The sequence below is a fragment of the Zalophus californianus genome, chromosome 6 (assembly GCF_009762305.2).
Source record: "Zalophus californianus isolate mZalCal1 chromosome 6, mZalCal1.pri.v2, whole genome shotgun sequence".
NCBI lineage: Eukaryota > Metazoa > Chordata > Mammalia > Carnivora > Otariidae > Zalophus > Zalophus californianus.
The window spans coordinates 12,560,233-12,579,613 of NC_045600.1; the positions used below are offsets into that span (position 1 = coordinate 12,560,233).

Genomic DNA, 19,381 nt, shown 5'->3' on the forward strand with positions numbered 1-19,381 from the left:
TTTGACAGGTGAATGGAGTGTCCCTAGCACCAAATAGAATCAGTACACATCTGTCAAAAAGGTGGTGTCACCAGCTCTGAAGGAGAGGCTGGGAAGAGACGGTGCACATCGGCCCGGCAGTGAGCTCGGGTTGGGGGCGTCCTCCAGGCGGGGCCTGAGTGCCGGTGGCTTGGGCACACGGAGGGCTGGGGTCGCCTCACCATGGCATCATGGCCAGGGAGCTGTGAGCTGGGTGCATGCTTGGGTAGGTTTTGACAGCGGCCCCAGGGGGCCTCTGAGAACAGGGGAGGTTGGCAAGGGAGACCCACCAGCAAGAAGACACAGAGGCATATTTATGGAATAGTGCTTTCTGTTTTAAATTTTAAAACATAGATGGGTGAAGAAGCATTTTGGGTTTCTTTTTAAATAAAGAACAAAGTTGGTTTCTTTTTTGTGTGGTTGCCTAGAAGTGGGCTTGGGAGGTAGGAGGGGTGCTGCTTTTTTACTAATTCTGCCACACATATCTTAGGAGCATGGCTCTGTGCTCTTTTTGGTTGATGTTGGCACCGTTCTGTTATTTATAACATTTCACAGTTTAGGGTTTTGTTTTGTTTTTTGGTTGTGTGGGGGGCTTTTTTTTTTTTCTTTTGGCAAATGCACCTCAATGGTGCTGGGTGCCAGGGGCGGGACAGGGCCCAGGAGAGCATCTAGACACACACACACACACGAATGTAATCTCTCATGAAGGCAGGAATCTTTGGCTTTTTTACTTTTATATTATTGCCAGTGTATTCCAAGTGTTTAGAGCAGTGCCTGGCACATAGTAGGTGCTCAATAAATAAAGCATGCATGCTGGATACACACCTTTATCTCCTCCTCTCTCCTGTCCCCACTTGTGTATTCCTTCAAGCCAGTGCTCCTGGCGAGTGTTAAACACATGCTCTCCCAGATGCAGAGGTCGAATGTCAATGGTCAGGGTCAAGTGAGAGTTGATCTCTGCCCAGGACCATGTTTGTGGTTCCGCAAGGCCCGAGATGATGCACTGGAAACTGCCCTCACCCCACCATCTTGCGCATCCATTAAGTACATTTGCGTGGTTTACCAGAGTCTGTTCTAGAAGAAGTCACGAGAACCAAGAGAGGGTGATGTCTGCTTTATCCGTAGAACGAGGGAAGGTTCTGGACTAGACGTAGACCAGCTCCCCGGTCCCTTCAAGCCCTGCTTCCTCAGCAGCCAGGCCTGTCACTACGCCACACAAAGACTAGATTTGCCTGACAGGAAGCCAGGGTGTTAGCGAATTAATTTCTCCGATGATGAATCAACAGTCTCCCTGGAAGAGAGCATGGCTTTTCTTCCAAGGTTTGTATCCAATTGTATCCAAGTGCAGCAGTGGTTTTCTGACTTGTAAATGGCTGATCCCACCTCAGATGTGGAGAACGGAAGGGAGGGAGGCAGGCACGTAGGTGCAGAAACCCAGCCCAGAGAGGAGAGGGAACTCCTTCAGAGGCACACAGTGTGATGATCCCATAGGAAAGAGACATATCTGTCACCCTAAGTTCCGCAGATGGATATATACGTGGACAGGCAGGAGGGCGGCCACCGTCATCGTTCTGTGCAGTGCTGCTTGTATTCTAGACACCTGGCGAGATTCCTGGGTCCGTGGAGGGGCTGACCCCGGACCCTGCAGAGTGCTGTCTGTGAGTACGGCTGAAACTTTGGAGGATAGCCTGGGGGAGTCCATCTATTGCTATTCAGTGGGCTTGCCCTTGGTCTTTAGTTTTCTCCATATTCTGGGGGTCCTTGAAGGGCTTCCAGTGACAGAAAGCACCTTGAGACCTCAGAGCGTCGTGTGCCCACAGATGCTATGACTGTCCTTTCTCCCACCCCATGCAAGCCTCCGTTTCAATTGCTTCTCTGGCTGAGGAGACCAGAGGGCCACTTTCCAACCCCCCCAATAGAAGACTAGAATGGCCCTGTTCCCTTCCTTTTCTGAGCAGACTACCCCGTAGCCAGAGGCCCCACAGAGAAGCTCAGTCTGTCCCTCTCCTTCAGCTTTTGTGTCAAATGCCCACCCTCTCCCGCTGGGTCCAGGGGCCCTGGAAACAAGTAGGCTGTCTCTGCTCGAGAAGCCCCCAGTCTTTTTTGGGGAAGGGACGGGAGGAAGGCAGTGTTGGTAACTACTAGACCTGTCCTAGAGTAAGAAGTGATGTAAGTGCACTTTCCACAGAGTGCAGAGCAGGTAATGCGCTCTGCCTGGGCAGGCCAGGAAAACTTCCCTGGAGGAGGTGTGTGGCAGAGCATCAGAAGGGAAGATGTCTTGGGACGGAGGAGCTCCGAGGAGTGGAACTGTGCTGGGAGTCCCATGAGGGGCATCATACTCGGGACACTGGGAGGAAGTCCCGTCACAGCCGAAGTTTACATTTCAAAGGCTGGAGGGAAACGGGAACTCCCTGAAACTCCTGGAATTTAATATTTAACCCTCTCAGCGTTTGCTTGCTCTCCTGTCAAGGGCATCGGGGAAGTGCTTTTCAGATCCCATGAAAACCTTCCCTCGTAGTCCACACGGTGTGGCTCTGTGTTTTGATGATGAACAGGAGCTTGTGCCGGGCCGGTGTGCCCGTGGAAGCCAGGAAGAGGGCCCAGAGTCTGGCTTATTAGGAACAATCTTCTTGCCCCTGAGAAGTGTGCCCTTAAAGACCACAAGGGCTGGCTTCCCTCCCCTGCCATCTTCCCGCAGTCCTGCCCCCCCCCCCCCCCACCCTGCTTGCCAAGGGACGGGGTGGCAAAAGCATCCACCGTTGGGGGTTAATGAGAGATTCTTGGGTTCTTTCTCCAAACTTTTATTTTTTTCATTTCTCCCTAACTCTGATCTTGTCTTGCATGCATACGTTTTTATTTCTGTATTTATTACAAAAACCTCATGTCTTTGAAATGAAGAGGCGAGAAGTAAGCGAACAAAGGAAAACCAACCTTGTAGCCATTCGATCCTGTTCATGCTCCCCATTCCTTCCTTGAGGGAACAGGCTCCGAAAGGCCCCCAAACCCTATTTCACATGGCAAGGCCACGTCCTGCTACTTTGCTTCTATGCTGCTGGCTAGCCTCAGAGATGAGTTTTTCAGTCCCCTCTAGAACGTGGGGGTTGCCGGGCACTTGAGCTGCCAGCCAGCACTTGGCTTTTCCTGGAACTTGAAGAGCTTGGTTAACACCAGGCCCGGGCAGGCGTTCCAGCACGGCCAAAGGCCGGCCTTCTGCACAGCCCGCGAGATCTGCCTGGATACCGGCCTTTGTTTAGTAAACTTCTTAGCGCTGGTCTAGACACAGAGACTGCTCCCGGGCTTCGGAAACCACGCCATGGCTTCCAGCGGGACTGTGCCCTGTGGCCGTGGCCGTCTGCGGAGGAGGGACGAGATGTTATTTGTGAAAGGTCTTTATGGTCACTGATAGGATGTGGGCTTTGAGTTTTCCTTCTGGTGGTTGGGAGGGACCCTGCCTCGCATCCTGTCCTGCCTGGGCTGCTACCTTCTCCCTGATAGCCCGTGCGAACGCCGGGTCTCCCGCTGAAGTCTGGTGGTCGATTCTGCTTTTTCTGGTCTTCTGGTGTTGGATGCTCGGGAGAATTAGCTCTCCCCTGCTGTGGCCTAGGCAGGCTGGGTGCGGTGGGGAGCCCTCGTGGTGGGTGATGCCGTCCGAGGGGCTTGGTGTGGCTGTTGCCGAGCTCTCAGTCACCTGGGGGCAGCTGCCTTCCGTCACCGGGCAGAGGCTTCTTGCTGCCCACACGGTGCTGCTGGGGGGTCCACGGGATGGGGGCAGGCTTGCTGTGGGTGGTGGACAGACACTGGGCTGAGGGGTCCACGGGTCAGGCTGCGCTTGGGAAGCCTCTGCCCATTTCACACGGACATGTGACTCCGTACCTGCCAGAATCCACCTGTGATAACCATTTATTTAATAATTAAATAAAGAGGTTATGTTAATGCCTGGTGGGGGCCGCGTTCTGGGTGTAAGAAAGCTAGGTAAGGGTTTCACAGGGTTTGCTCTTCAGACGGGGAGGTGGCAGGTGGAGGTGCCTGATGGAGACCACGTGGACCGGGCGGGACAGGTGTGTGGAGGGTCCCCATGGGCCCACCCGCCAGGAGTGTGCCATCCACTCTGTTCCTCGGCAGTGCCCGGGGAAGGTGACCCTGACTGTGAAAGTAGTAATAAACCGCAGTTTTTGATGTAAGCGGAGCCCCCAGGAGGGCCCCCAGAGCTGTGCCACGTGTGGGTGAGTCTCGGGGTGTCTGCACTGAGGAGACATGTACACGGGTCGTGCTCAGTGCAGTGCTAGTTTCAAATCAACGTGACAGCCCCATAATCACCCTTAGGGGATGGGTGTCTTTTTTAAATAAGAAACTGAGCAGAGCATAGTTGGTGATTGACTCTAGCACATAAGGCAGAGGAGAGCAGCATGTAGAATTAGTAAGGAAAAAATACATACGTAGGCGTGGTCTCCATCCCAGCAGGGAAGGAAAGTGAGCCTGTTCTCCGTGTTCTTCTACCCGGGGATTCGACGTGAACGGTTTAACGTGGCTCGTCCAGGCAACAGGCACTACCTGCTTACCTGGTTAACCGCCTGCACACTGGCGTGCTGGCATCACATGCTCAACCAGATAGAGCCTTGCTCTGGAAGGAACTGTGACCATTAGTAATGACAGGGATGGTAGGGAGTTAGGGCAAAGCAGGCGGTGACCAGCCCGGGACCCGATCTGAGTTCTGTGACTCCGCTTGTCTAAGCCTGTTCTTGTTTGTAAGATGGAGAGAATACTGTCCGCTGGGGATTCGGTCAAACAATCGTGTGCTCTGTGTAAGGGCAGTCATGGTCTGTAGGCATGAAGGGCATGTGGGGAGGGCAGAATTAACTCGAATGGGTACATTCTCCAGCCTGTGAGGGTTAAAACCTCAGCCTTGCTGGCAGTTTGCAGATCCTGGGCCTCTGTGGTTGTGGAGAGCGGAGTTAGCGAGACAGAGAAGACTCTGTCATTACTTTTCTCTGGTCTTAACAGGTCATCGCCGCACCTTCCGACGTCAAAGCCAGGCAGAGGGTGTGCAACTGGGGGCAGGAGGAGTTCCATCTAAGAAGGGACTGGGTGTCCCCTTGCCCAAATCCCCACCTTCATACCGAAGCGATCATTGATAGAGGACAAGCTTTATTTTCTGTATCCAGAGACCAGGAAGTGTGAACGTTCAGACGGATGCCTCTTAGAGAATCAGAGTAGAGCCACAAAGGACCCTAGAGATCATGTACCAGGCAGGGAAGATGGGTTTTGTAGCATGTGTCATCTTCCGCTGATTGGCAGTGGCTGTCATGTGCTTTGTTCAGAAGGATTCTGAGGCCTCATTCCAGGCTCAGTAAGCAGCTCATGGGAATGATGGGCCATGTGTGCCACGGACACAAGATGAGAGAGGGGATTTTCCAACCCTGATGTAATCCAGCCGCCACGTTTTAGAAGTTCATGTACTTTAATTGTCAAACTACCCTCCTATCCCCATGCCCACCCTCACCACACATGCAATATCAGATAGTTTCCCTTCTGTTTTGGGAGCTGACTGCTGCAAACATCTGTAGCTTTATATGTAGCTTAGATCAGCAGATGCTTTCTGGCTCTGCGAAGAATGGCTGCTCTGAGTTTCTCTGTGTCGAGACTTCAAGAAGCAGGTAGTAAAGTAACTAAGGTTTTTCTTAGACTCAGCCATTAGCTCAGGCTGTCATGGGATTCCCCCTGGGGTTGCGGGTAGATGCAGAGAGTGTTGGATGTTTTCAGCCCTCCCCCCCACCCCTTGGTTGCTTGTGACTCATTCAGTACAGAAATCCACATCGTTTCGTACCCTGCCCCCATTTCTCGCTCTGAAAACCTGTCCTAGTGAGCTTAACCAGGAAGCATTTATAATTTGACAAACGCCCTCTTCCCTTATCTCTGGGCCTTGCATGTGCTGATCCCCGCACCCGAAATGCTCTGGTTCTGCCTCCCACATCGCTCCTCATCCTTGGGTCTCAGCTCAGAGGTCACTTCCTTGAGGAAGCCTTGCCTGAGCCTTACTTCGAACTAGATGTCCTTCCTCTGGGTTTCCATAGCGCTTATCAGCTTTTTAAAACTGCTGGTGGTCTTGGTGTGAGCTCAGAGGACTGTGTTGATTCCAGTTCTGTGCTCAGCAAGCCCCCAGCACATAGTAGGGGCTTAGGAGGGCGTTGTCTGTAGGTCTATTTCTTTGCCTGCTTAACTGTGTCACTGAGCCAGCCTCACTGGCAGGGACCCAGTACAGAGTCTTCTGGTATGTTTTGAAACTATTCAAAACCCACAATCTGGCGGATTTATGAAAATAGCAGTAGTTCGCCTTACTGTTGAAATCTTGAGAGAAATTTGGTAGCAGCTTCCTGGGAGAAACGAGGGAACCTGTGCTCTTTTTTATTTATTTTTTTAATTGCATAGGAATCTGTGGAGGGGTAAAAAATCACAGGGTGCGTTTGTTGTAAGCAAATGTTTGTATTTGCTTCGCCTGGTGAGACTGAGCACGCACAGCATTGCTTCGTTTGAACTGAGGGCACAGGTGGGCGCCTGGGTAGCGTCTGCCTTCGGCTCAGGTCATGATCCCGGGGTCCTGGGATGGAGCCCCGCATCGGGCTCCCTGCTCAGCGGGGGGGGGGGGGGGTTGCTTCTCCCTCTTCCTCTGTGCTCTCTTTCTCTCAAATAAAATCTTAAAAAGAAATGAATGACGGCGGAGGCAAATTTCCTAGGACCCCGTTCGTCGCCGAAAAGTTAATTTTAAATAATTTTTTTCCGTGAAAATTTTTTGAAGACCCTCTCCCTTTAAACGCTTTGCCCCGACTCTGTTCTAAAATGTAGCAAACAGGAATTCCATACTTTTCTAACGGGTGCGAGCGAGTGAGTGAATGACTCACGGTTGGCATTGTGTGTGGCTGCCTGGTGCTGAGGGAACAGAACCCTTTGTTCTTTTACCGAGAAGCCACAGAATGTAGTTTGAGCCCTTTGTGTGCGTGCGCACGGGGTTTCTGGTCTCTTCCCTGCAGTCAGGTAGCTGACTGATGCTCCTGATGTTGGCATTGGGACTGTTGTTCCCGCAGTCAGTTTGCTGTTTTTATCCATCGTGAGCTGGGGAACGTGGATCATCGGAGTTTAAATTTTTATCCATCGTGAGCTGGGGAATGTGGATCATCAGAGTTTAATTTTTTATCCATCGTGAGCTGGGGAACGTGGATCATTGGAGTTTAAGTTATTCTAAAGTATGATATAATTAGGACCTTTGGGGCCTTTCCTGTGAACAGAGTATGTAAAGATTCACTGTGCGAACTCTGACTTCTGTCTGAGCCGATCTGAGACCTTCCAGGTGCTTTCCTCCTGCATGTCTGCTGCCTGCTGGTTATACATCAGGCGCGTGGCCTGTGGAAGGTGAATCATCACTGGCAACACCTGGGGGGGGGGGGCGGGTCTGCACCTTTTAGGTCCACCAAAGGCTTATGAGGGGCACTTGCCGGGTGTCTGGGGACTGACCGAGGGGACAGAGGTGAGAGCACTCACCATGGGCTGGATGCAGGACTGTGGCCAGGGAAAGATTTTGGTGAGACTGATTGCAGGCTTTGAATGTTCAGGTGGGCATTTCCTTGTTATCAAAACTAAAATCATGATTGATCGTCAGCTCAGCTTTAATGCAAAGGTTAGTCATTGTGGTCATGTATTTATTTATGTCTATGGGTTAGAACCTCTTGGGCCAAGGAAAACGCCTCCAGTTAAAAGAATTCATTAGTCTGAAAATTTTCCTGTTTCAAACATTGATAAAGTTCTGGACCTTATCAGCAAAGAGAAGTGCTTGACCATGGTACACAGATGTGCAGTGCCAACCCTTAAGCGTATTCTTAGGACTGTGGATCTGAGTGCTCTGAAGGGTCCCTGAGGCCCAGCCCCCCAACCCCTCCTGCCCACCTTCAGCCTGGAAGGTGAGAAGGGGGAGTGCAGTTTTGGTTGAGCTAATGTCCAGCCCCCACACCTGAGACTCAACCATGATCTTGGGAGAAGCTGTGTTGAGCTATTTCTCAGTTGAGAAATACCGGGACAAGATCACATGTCACTCCACATACACATTGTGCCCAGGGACTGGAAATGAACCACAACACTAATTCTTGGGACTCAAGCTCGGTTTTTTCGTCCTGGCGGTTGTTGGGGATACGCTGGGCCATATTTGCACAGAGTGAGCAGGTGCCACTAAGTCTCTCGAGAAAACCATGCTATTTGTGGCATGTTGCTTCTCTCCCAAATAGAACAGGACACAGTAAGAATTCAGGAGAGCCCTGTGGAATTTTTCACCTGCAAGCAAACTTGCACATCACCCAGTTCATCACACTGTAAGGTATGGAAACCGTTTCGTAGATACGGAGACCAAGCCTGCGAGACGAGAGTTCGGCTTGTTGGAGTCACAGCTCTTTGGGTGACCGAGCCAGTCTAGAGCCCAGTGTCTGATTCTGTTTATTTACGTGATCAAAACTGATTAGGCCGGCAGATAAGGATGCATTTGGTCTCAAGCATAATCAGAGAGACAAAGTGCAAAACGGCAAAATAAGATTTTTTTGGCCTCTCCGGCAAAACGGAGAAAGAGTGGGAAGATAGAGACGTGGGATGATGTTTTTCGGTTATGAGAAAGTAGAACGGGTAAAGCCCTTCTGCAGGGCCATTTATTAAAGAAGGAGGTAAGGATGTGCATAATTAGCCACTAAGGTGTTCCTGTAGCCGTGTTCAGATTAAAATAGCGAAAACTGGAACCTCTCAAAGAGGATTGGTTGAATAAGTTTGTGGCCTTTGTACAAAGTCAGTATGAGACCATCAAAAATGATGCATAGAGGGGCGCCTGGGTGGCTCAGTCAGTTAAGCGTCTGCCTTCGGCTCGGGTCATGATCTCGCGGTCCTGGGATGGAGTCCCCGTGTTGTGCTCTGCGCTCAGCAGGGAGTCGTCTTCTCCCTCTCTGTCTGCCCCTCTCCCCGCTCATGCTCACTCGCTCGCTCTCTCCCACTCTCTCTCTCAAATGAATAAAATCTTAAAAAAAAAAAAATGACACATACATGTTTGGGATCTTCTCTAGAACACTCCAGCCAAACACCGAGAGAACGCGGGGGAGGGGGTGAACCGATGTGCAAACTGTTGATCATGTGAAGCAGGGTGATGGGGGTGGGGGGTTGGTTCTGCTGTTCTCCCTTGTCTGTTTGACATTCTGCGTGATGGAAAGGCAGAGTTATACACAGCCTTATTTTGGAGCACTCGGTATTTCCCATGGGGATTACTCTCTCCCCTGTGCTTTGCAAAAAGAGCTGCTGGTTCTCAAGTTCATTCATTATCATGAGAGGATATTTATGCTATCTGAATGGAAAAGGGCCACAGATAGCTATGGACAGAATTCTCATTTGTTTAAAAAAATCAGCCCATACAAAGAAAACAGATGGGAGTGTGCACACCTAGATGGTTATCGCTGGACAGAAAGACTACTGTTTCTCTAGCTGGGTTTCACTTCCCCTCCCCCCTGCTGCAGACACAGATCCCTGGTGAAATTTTATGAACAGTTGAGTTTAACTAGATATGTTGCTCTTTTGGTTTAGGGAAGAGTATGGAAGAAATAAAGAAGCTGCTGCTGCTGGTACTGGGCTGTGCCGTCCAGGTAGGGATGGGGCCCGGGCCGGGGGGCGGGGGAGGGCCTGCTCTCAGCCATCGTGGGTTTGCAGTCGTCGAGGTAGGAGTTCTTGGGTTCCTGAGAGAGTGGTGGCCACCATGTCTGGCACAGGGCACCTTGGGCCAGAGGGCAGGTGGGGACCCGTGAGCCAGGATGCCATTAGCACCCTGTCCCCAGTATAGAAGCATCTTGAACTACGGCCTGTGGGCCACATTCACCTGCCACCTGTGAAGTCTTATGAACACAGCCATGCTCGCTCCTTTACATATCCTCTGTGGCTGCATTCACGCCACAGTGGCAGAGCTGAGGCCAAATGGCCCACTGGGTCTGAGATTTTTATTTCTTTTTTTTATACATTTGGCCCTTTACGGATGAAGTTTGCCAGCCCCTGGCCTAGACCGGGTGTTCCTGCTCTTGTTTAAGAATCCCCTGGAGATCTGATTAAAGTACAGACTTCAGCATCCGCCCCCCCCCCCCTCCCCAAAACTCCCCAGTGTTGTCAGTCTGGGATGAGGTTTTTCAAAATCACTCCCCAGGTGATTCTGCTATAGGTCTGATACCGGTAGTCTGAGCAACTTCTAGAGAAGCCTCCGTGGGAGGGCTGCCGGGAGGACAGGCGCTTGCTTGGTTATGAAGGAGGAAGCCGGGAGAAGGCTTGCGTGGCTGGGCAGTTCGTTTTGAAACTATTCTTTGGCAGTGGGGAGGCCCTAGGTTGCCCTCACAGAGCTTCCATTAATACCTGTAACCCTCCGCAGTGTGAGAGGAAAGAGGAATTTATTGAAAGAATCAAACAGCTGGACATTGAGACCCAAGCTGGGATCGTGGCCCATATACAGGAGGTAGGTGTGTGGCTCTGTGGGGCGTGGCTGTGGACGGCCGCTCCTGTGGCCACCCGGAGCTGGGCATGCTCCACGGGGGAAAAGCTTAAAGATCATGCTTCTGTTAGGATTCAGATGCCGCAGACACATTGATTCTATTTGGAAAGGTAACGATCAGCAAGCTAAAATGGGGTAAAAATAAAAAAAAAATTTTTTTAAACCCTCAATCAAGTCTTCTTTTGCCTCCTCTTCTTGCCTAATATGGACTCAGACTATTTTTAAGAGCTACCAAGTGGTTTAGGCTCAGAATTTGATTTACAGACCCTGAGAATGTCTTCTGGCAAATGTCACCCTCCTTCGAATGGTTGATCTTTATAGAGAGAGATTCTCTGCTTCTGTCAGTCACGTGGCAGACAAACAAGCTGCCCCTACTTGGGGAGTTAAAAACTGGCAAGTCCCAGAGGGCTTGTGCAGAGACCAAGTCTCCTGGATGGATGGGGTCAGGAGGTCTCTGCCTGAGAGCAGCCCCTCCACCATTGCCCTTAGGTGGACGTGGTTTCCCTGGAAAATGAGCCTGGAGAGGCAAGTGCCCACCTGAAAATTGCCTTCCCTGACCTCCACGCCACCCTCTCTCCAAAAGGAGCCCTGTATGCTTTAATCACCTTAGGAGATACGGTTCAGTCTCCAGTGTAATTGGACAGATGAAGTAAAGACACAAAGACAAGCGCAGGAGCTTGGAGGAGTGGGTGTCTAACTGGCAGAAGCAGCTGAGGGCAGAGCTCCCCGTGCTGGCACTGGGGATAGGCTGCTCCTGGGCTCGGGGGGGCTCCCGCGGCTGCCCAGGGCGCTGCGCGTGGGGGCAGTGAGCTCTGAGCCAGGATTTGGAGGAGATAGATGCAGCTCGTTGCAGGTAGGGAGGGGGGAAAGTCAGTAATCTAACAAATATTCTGAACTGCCCATATCAGGGGCTGACCAATGGTGAGCCTCAGAATGGTTCTGCTTTTTAATTTTCCTTGCACATCTGTGTATTTTGAAAATTGTGTTTATCCTGGGGCCTTGAGACTCGCCAGGTCTTTCCACTTTTTGCCTTTCCTGCTCAGACAGCAGGATGTTAAAAAAAAAAAAGAGCGAGAGAAGCGATGTGGCCAGAAAGGAGTCCTACATGTAGCCTCTCATGTGGTGACTGGTGGTGGGGGCCGGGCTTCACCATTAGCTGGGTGCTTCTTAAATGTTCAGGTGTGCAGAACTAGGGGAGGATGGGCACCAACCTTTAATTAAAAAGCTCCTTGGGGGACTGACGTGCTCCTGGGGTTGAGCCCCTGTGCCCCCTCCACAGAGGCCTTTCCCCAGCCTTGGTTTGGGGGCGGCCTAGGAACCCAGCCTCCGCTCCGAGTCCTGAGTGCACCCTGAACCGCGGGATGAGATTTTTCCTGATCCTTCGTGATCAGCTGAATCTCAGTGTTTCCTTTGTAAGGTGGGGGGAGGACAGGTAAGAGGGGGGTGCCTTTTGAGAAACTAAAGGGCCCTATCTTTTGTTTTTGTTTAACTGTTTTCTGTCTCCAGGTACTGCTCTGAAAAATTTAAGAACTTTTTTTGGTGTGCCTCACTGAGTGGATAGCCCTGGTTTCTTTTTATTTTCCCCTGGTTGAAGCCTGAGTCCACGAATAATTCTCTTACCAAAACTGAGACATCAGATACTCAAAATAGATCTTCTACCCCCTTGGGCAGGTCTGGAGGGGGAGGTGGCGGCAAGGTCAGGCTGGCAGAAGCCATAGAGAGGCTGCCCAGAACAGACAGAGCTGGGGGCCTCCGCTCACACCTGATGGAAGGGGGAGACCAGATGATCTTAGGTGACCTGTGGGGATGAGATACAGGCTTACCTGAAGGTCGTTTTAGATTATGACCTATTCCCCCCCAAAATAAAATTGTCATGTGCCCAGCATTCTGATAAGACTTTAACATTTGCCGTATTCACATTTGATTTGAAGTAATAACACAGGGTCCTCCGCCTCAGAGCCCCTGAGGCTTCCCTTCCTTGTGTTGGAAGTTGACGGTGCTCCAGGAACAGTATCTGAGGACTGTTTAGGGAAAGACTATATTGTAGGAGCGCTTTCTGGCATTCAAGCAAAACCCAGGTCCTCTTAAAGGCGGTGTTGAAAGCGGGAGGGGTTTTGGAAGGGAGCTTGCGGCAGAGGATTTGTCAGTAAAGGGTTGATGGTGTCGGTGGAGTGAGTCGGGCAGGACCCCACCTCGCCAAACCCGGGGAGGTGGATGCTCCCGGCCGGCCTCTGCAGTGCCTACCTGTGTGCACACAGGTGACCCACAACCAGGAGAACGTGTTCGACCTGCAGTGGCTGGAGCTCCCGGACGTGGCCCCAGAGGAGCTGGAGGCCCTCTCGAGGAACATGGTGTTTCATCTCAGGAGGCTCATCGATGAGCGAGACGAGTGCACGGAGGTGCGTCACCTGACACCTGCAGGAGAAGGTTCTAGAAATGCTTAGCTCTTGTTGGGGGGAGGCTCCTCCAGTCACACGCTCCCCACTGGATATTTCGTCTCTTCTTAAAAACTCGCACCCCCTTTCTCCTGCCTCCCTCCGTCGTGGTTTCTCGCTCCCAGCCGGCCTCTTCTCTCACTTTCTCCTTGTCTTCCGACGTGTGTGGCCACGTGTGCTGTGCGGGGTGTACTGGTGAGACCTCTGCTTTCCCCCCTCTCTCCGCCCCACCACAGCTGATCGTGGACCTGACCCAGGAGCGGGACTACCTGCAGGCACAGCACCCGCCCAGCCCGCTCAAGTCCTCCAGCGCCGAGTCCACCCCCAGCCCCACCAGCAGCCTCTCCAGTGAGGACAAGCAGCACCTGGCCGTGGAGCTGGCCGACACCAAGGCCAGGCTGCGCCGTGTCAGGCAGGAGCTGTGAGTCTCTGGTGACCCCGGGCTGCCTTTCTGCTGTTGTGGGGGGGTGTCTGTCATGCGGTCTACTTCTGTGCGGTGCAGCCGACGGGAGCGCTCTGACGTGGGCCCCGGCATCAGCGGGCTCAGCTCCGAGCGGGGTTGCTATTTGAATGTGGACTGGTCGCCCCCGTCTGGGCTCCTGCCAGTCCGGGTTACAGATTGTCTACAGAGGTAGCCTCCTGTTCACACGAGTCCAGTTGGGGACAGGAACCCTCACACGGGGATGTTTTCTTGGCTGGAGGGAGGATGCCGTTCACCCTATCGGGTAAACCTGCTGTCCCCTCTTTCCTGCAGCAGGTGAATATCACTTCACCCCATCTTGGGAGCTACCCACCTCCCCCTCGCTGCCTGCCTGGCTATGGGGAATGCATCTTTGGCCAGAGCCTCCTTACCTGCCCTGCACCCTCAGAGGGAAATCCAGCAGAGTCTGGTGGGTGGGGTTGGAGAGCAGGCTTTAAAAAGTTAAAAATGGGAAAAGCATTTGAGTAGAAACGTTTTTGCAGCCTCCATCTGCAGACTGCCCTCCTCACTCCCGGAAGTGTCCCCTTCTCTCTCCCTGCTCTGGTCTCATGAGGTGGGGGGCGGGGGTGTGTTAACTGAGGAGGCCTCACCACGGTTCCTCCAAATCGCCGCCCAGGGAGGAGAAGACAGAACAGCTTGTGGACACCAGGCACGAGGTGGACCAGCTGGTGCTGGAGCTGCAGAAAGTCAAGCAGGAGGTGAGCGGGAAGGCCTGTGCGTGTGTCCGGGGGGGGCCGGGGTGGTGCTGGTGGCTGGGACTCTCCCCAGTAACTGTGGCCTGGAGGTTTGGGAATGCAGCATCAGGAGCTTCCAGCAAAGGCCTCTGTTTCTGTCTGGCCCAAAGCAGCGCTGCCCGAGAGCCACTTGTCCTAAGAACTGCTTTGGGGGGTGACCCTGTGTCTTCGTGACAGTGTGTGGGGACCCCCCCCACACACACACACACGGACCTGCCCAGCCACCAGAACCTGGCTTCTCCTGGGACGTCCTGGAAACATTACACGGCAGGCACTTGGCTCCCTCTTCCCTCCGCAGAGGGATACCCTAAGCTGGGTTCCCCTGCCTTTTCCCACCTTCCAGAACATCCAGCTGGCAGCTGATGCCCGCTCTGCTCGTGCCTATCGAGACGAGCTGGACTCCCTGAGGGAGAAGGCCAACCGCGTGGACAGGCTGGAGATGGAACTGGTGCGCTGCAAGGAGAAGCTGCATGACGTGGACTTCTATAAGGCCCGCATGGAGGTGAGCCCGCGCCTTCCAGACGCACCTGCAGGGTTTGGGAAAAAGGGAGCCATGGCACCTCCACAGCGATGCTTTCCGCATACCTCAGCCTATCTGTGCTGCCCCAGAAGGCCCCTCTGTGCTCCTTGCCTGGCTGGACGTGTCAGAGGGGTGAGGGAGGGGAGGGAACATGGTTCTGTAATGAAGAGCTCTGATTTCTTTTAGGATTTTTCCTTCTCCTACTTCATACCACCGTGATGACCTTCTACTCAAGGATTTTTCTTCTTCTTCTTGCCGTTTTCTATGGTTAACTCTTGCCAGGACTCCATTTCTTCATCCTTAAAATAGAGATAGTCCTACCACTTCATGAGTTTTTTTCAGATGAAAGAGGCAGAATTCCTGGCACTTGGGCTAGTCCCATTATAAGCCCTCAGTCGTGGAACCCACTCGGATCCTGAGGTTCTGGGTGGATGGCAGGGAGTGGGGAGGGCATTCAGGGCTAATGGGAGACTGGAGACCAAGACCCAGGTGGGGTCACTGATACTTCAGCCCCTCACCCGGCAGCCGCAGGTTCTGGGGCCCTCTTTTCCAAAGATTTGGGGATTTTACCCCCATCACCAATCCCAGGGGCTCTGGAAGTAATTGTCACGAGCTGGTAAAATCAGGATGTCAGCGCAAACCAAATGGGCTTGTTTGGTAAGAAATAACCCCAGTTGCCACTCAGGAGGCTTTTGAGGGGACTGAACACAGGTCTGGGGAGCACGGTGGCCCTCTCCCAGCCATGCTGCTGGCAGGCATGCTTGGGGAAGGCTGTGTGGCCAAAGACCTGGACCTGCTCTCCTGCTGCAGGCAGGCCCTGCCTCTGGGCCATGGGGGGAGGGTGGGGGAGACCGTGGTGTAGGGCCTGTTTATTACCCAAGGAGTGTCTGTTCCCTGAGGAATGTGACACCCTACCTCCTGCAGAGAAGGCACCTTTGGTGCTGCGGCCTTGGCCTGAGCCAGAGGTGGGGGTGGGACTCCAGCTCTGGCTTTGTCCTGGAAACGGTCGGTTGGCCACGCTGAATTTGAAAGGCATAAATCCCCGGCACAGACAGGTTCTGGGACGTGGGCACACACCGGGGCCCCTCATCACTTACTAGAAATGCCACAGTTGGGAGAAGGACAGACAGTCTTGCACGTTTGCCCAGACTGCTGCCCTAGCAGCCCCTCCTGCACATTGCGGGGACCTTATGCAGCCCCCAGATGGGATCAGAGGCGGAGTGTGGTTCCCACCTCTCACCCCGACTCTGTCCCGTGGAGTGGGTGGGTGTCAGGATCCAGTCTCTGATCTCTGTGTTCACGCCTGGCCCTGCCCAAGCAGCCTTGCATGGTCCTCTGGATACAGCCCACTAGCACCTGTGGGGCGCCAAGGCTGCACCAGCAGCGAGGGATCTAGACGCAAGATGATGCATGCCCTGCTTCATGCAGCTCCCAGACTTTCAGGGTTTCTCCTGGGACCCCTGGGGCCTCAGATTTCTCCAGTTCTCATATTTCATGCCTCTCTGTAGTAACCGCAACATTTTTCACATTGATGAATGTCCCAGTGAAGAGTTACGGTGAGATTGGTAATGCCTTAAATTTTGCTTTAGTTTTTGTTAATCACAAGAGAAATAGTGTGTGTGCGTGAGATTTTACTTGGGGGCAGGCAGTGGCTTTGCAGCCCAGTCTGGCTGATGCAGTGGGACTGGTCCCTGGAGTCCAGGGCACTGTAGAGAAGATAAGTCTTGCTGTGTTCCGATGCCCATGATAACAGGGGTCAGCGGATGGGAGTACTTGGGCACTCATCCTTAGATTTGAAGTAGTTACATGAGCCTTGCTCACTGTCCGGAGGGGTCATCAGCCCCAGCCATGGAAGGTACATGCCATCCTCAGGAAGCGTGTTAGTGAGGGGAACAGTGTGGTTTATATTTCAGAAAGCACATTCGGGTTGCTGGGTGGGGAACAGATCACAAGGGGTGTCAGGATGCATGGGCTATGAGAAGTCTACCAGCCAGGTACTATCAGCCTGGATGGGCCCACCCCCTTCTGCTTACTCCCTGCCACAAGACCAGGAGGGGCTGAGCATTAGTAGAGCAAAAACTGTGTGCTCTCATTCATTTCTCACAGCAGCCCTGGGGACGAGCTGAGCTCGGGGCGATTGAATGGACTGTGCAGGGCCACTGGCCTCACATGCGGACCCAGGTCTGTCTTGTGTTCCGGTCTCCCTTTCTGCTGCAGGTTCCCTGACTCCCACTGGCATAGGCCCTGAGGTGGGGATTTTGTTGGCTTTGATTGTGGATATATGCTCAGCACCTAGACCAGTGGATAAACACCTGTTGAAGGAATTCTTTCTGGGGTTTTCTTGGGGCAGCATTTGCAGAGGTGGCTGCTGCTGGGCCACAGTGGGCCCCCCCTTCTCAGATCCCTGCCCAGGCTCCCCACCCCCGCCCCTGGCCAGCCGCCTACCAGAGCACTCAGGTAGGCAGGTAGGTGTGTGTTGGGAGTTAACCTGGAATGCAGCTCAGAGACCTCAAAACATGTTGCTTTGGGTTGACAGCCAGCAGTATTTGGGGCCTGCAGGGATTGAGGTGGGCCATCTGCCCTGGAATGAGGGGGGGGGTGCCTAGGCCTGGACCACTCAGTCCCCCTAGTGCTCCGTGTCAAGCGACAGCACTGCCTTGATGCACAGGTGTATTTGATGGGCCTGTGTTTGTGTTTCAGTAAACAAGGTTGCCCAGCTTTATATGGAAAGTCAGATTTTCCAGAGTGTGCTGATATCCATTTCCAAGGGATTCCCCGTAGGATTCCTGAATAATTTCTTAAGTAATTAGAAGTATGCAATGACGTACAGAAATGTGTCTGTGAATTGAGATTGACCTGCATGTGATAAAACCTGCGATTAGAAAAGAGCCAAGTGTATGATGTGTACACATCCAAAAACCAAAGACAAACTGGACAGAGAGCTGGGTAGATGGGTGGACGTGTGATAAAGCAAATAGAGCAAAACACTAATTACAGAATCTAGGTGGTATGTGTATGACGTTCAGAATACTTCAGTTTTTCGGTGTACTTTAAAATTTCCATAACAAAATACGGGGAGGGGGGTGGAAAGTGAAGAGAGAGCAGTGGGCGTTAACTCTTCTGAATAATTTGATACGTGATTAACATCAACTTAATAATGAAATAATTTAAAGTATTAATCAGTTTCAAGCTATGAAACCGCTGCTTGTGAGTGTTAGATCTCTATTTCTCAAGATGTGGTCTGTATCCACCTGTGTCCATGTCCGTTCAGGAGGCCTGTTCAAAATGCAGATTCCTGGGCACCACCCTAGATCCTGGGAATTGGACTCCCAGGAATGTGCCTTCTGTGGGCTCTCTCCCAGATGGCTCTTCTGCACTGCCAGGCATGAGGCCCCCAGTCGTAGATGGATGGGATACTTTTCTCCTTCCTGCTGGCATTTCTCGGCCAGAGGAGGGGTGGGCAGGGCTCCTGGCAGGTCTGTGGGTGGAGCTTGGCCAGAGGCTTCCTGTGTGTATCTTGAGCCCCTGAGGGCAGGGACTGGGTCTTAACTGGACTGCCTGCCTGGGGCCTGGCACTCACTAGGTACTTCTTAATCGCGCCACAAGTCAGGTAAAGCCCCATCGATCAGCAGTAGAAAGACTTAGCCTGGGGAGAAGGACGGGAAGAATCAAGAGCCTTTGTCCTCTCCCAAACAGAGTGGTGGTAGGTGTGAACAGGCCGGAGGGCAGTGTGAGGAGCATGGTTGTTGTGTTCATGCCAGTTCAGGAATACCTCCCCTGTAGGGGACCCACTTCCAGACACAGGGCGTGGCAGGTGGCCCCCGTGCCTTCCCCAAGAGCCTGGCCAGTCTCACTGCTGAGAAGCACGGTGACGCATATCACGGAGGGGCAGCGTGTTGTTAGTGCCGCATGGGAGGAAACGATAAAGGGCCTTGGAGTTCAGGGTGAGGGCAAGGTTAATTTGGGTTCGAAAAATATGGACCACAAGTTTGCATGTTTTGTTGTTAAGCTTCTGGCAGTTCTTCTGTGGCTCCTAGTCTGGTTTACTTAAGGGTTCATGTGGCAGGAGAAGACCGGCGTGGGCATCCGTACGTACAGCGGGAAGCACGGGTGGGTGCACCCGTGGTCCTTGACTTCCCTTTGCAAGCAGGTGTCCCCCCTCACTGCTGCCATCGGGCCGTGTGGGAGGACAATGGAGGCAGGGAGGCTGCCTGGAGGTTCCTCTGGTCCCGTGTTTTGTTCCTGGCTGAAATTCCCAACAGCACAGGGCAGGTGCCTTGCTGCTGTCTGTGTCCTAAGCAGGGTGAAGGTGAGACGGGCCTTATCCTCACTCCTCTGAGATTTATGGCTTTCTAGGCAGCCCTGGCTCCAAAGTAAACATAGTCTGAGGGGGGAGACCGAGCAGGGCACAGTCCTAGTTGCCACACCCCTTGCTGGGTGTTGGGTGAGGCTTGCCCCCATCTGTAAAAGGGGGTGCCTGGCATTGTGCATGGCATAGGAGCGTGTTTCCCGTGAGCTTATCCTAGCGAGACATGGAGCCGATCGTGCAGCGAGGGGTGGGATGGGTTGTTGGCAAGGCAGCTGGGAGCTAGGTTCATGATCAGTCCACCCTGTCCCCGCCCGGCCCCCGGGGCTCCCCATCCTCCAGAG

At 52.9% G+C, this 19,381-nt stretch overlaps 1 protein-coding gene across 3 annotated transcripts in view; it reads left to right on the top strand.

The window, feature by feature from the left end:
* CCDC88C (coiled-coil domain containing 88C) overlaps positions 1 to 19,381 on the top strand; it is a 125,303-nt gene that overhangs the window by 53,241 nt on the left and 52,681 nt on the right. For all 3 annotated transcript variants that reach the window (XM_027569471.2, XM_027569470.2, XM_027569472.1), the window contains 6 exons: positions 9,616 to 9,674; positions 10,442 to 10,525; positions 12,820 to 12,960; positions 13,233 to 13,417; positions 14,094 to 14,175; positions 14,555 to 14,713. In XM_027569471.2, coding sequence (XP_027425272.1) covers positions 9,616 to 9,674; positions 10,442 to 10,525; positions 12,820 to 12,960; positions 13,233 to 13,417; positions 14,094 to 14,175; positions 14,555 to 14,713 — 710 coding nt within the window. The remainder of the gene's footprint in view (positions 1 to 9,615; positions 9,675 to 10,441; positions 10,526 to 12,819; positions 12,961 to 13,232; positions 13,418 to 14,093; positions 14,176 to 14,554; positions 14,714 to 19,381) is intronic.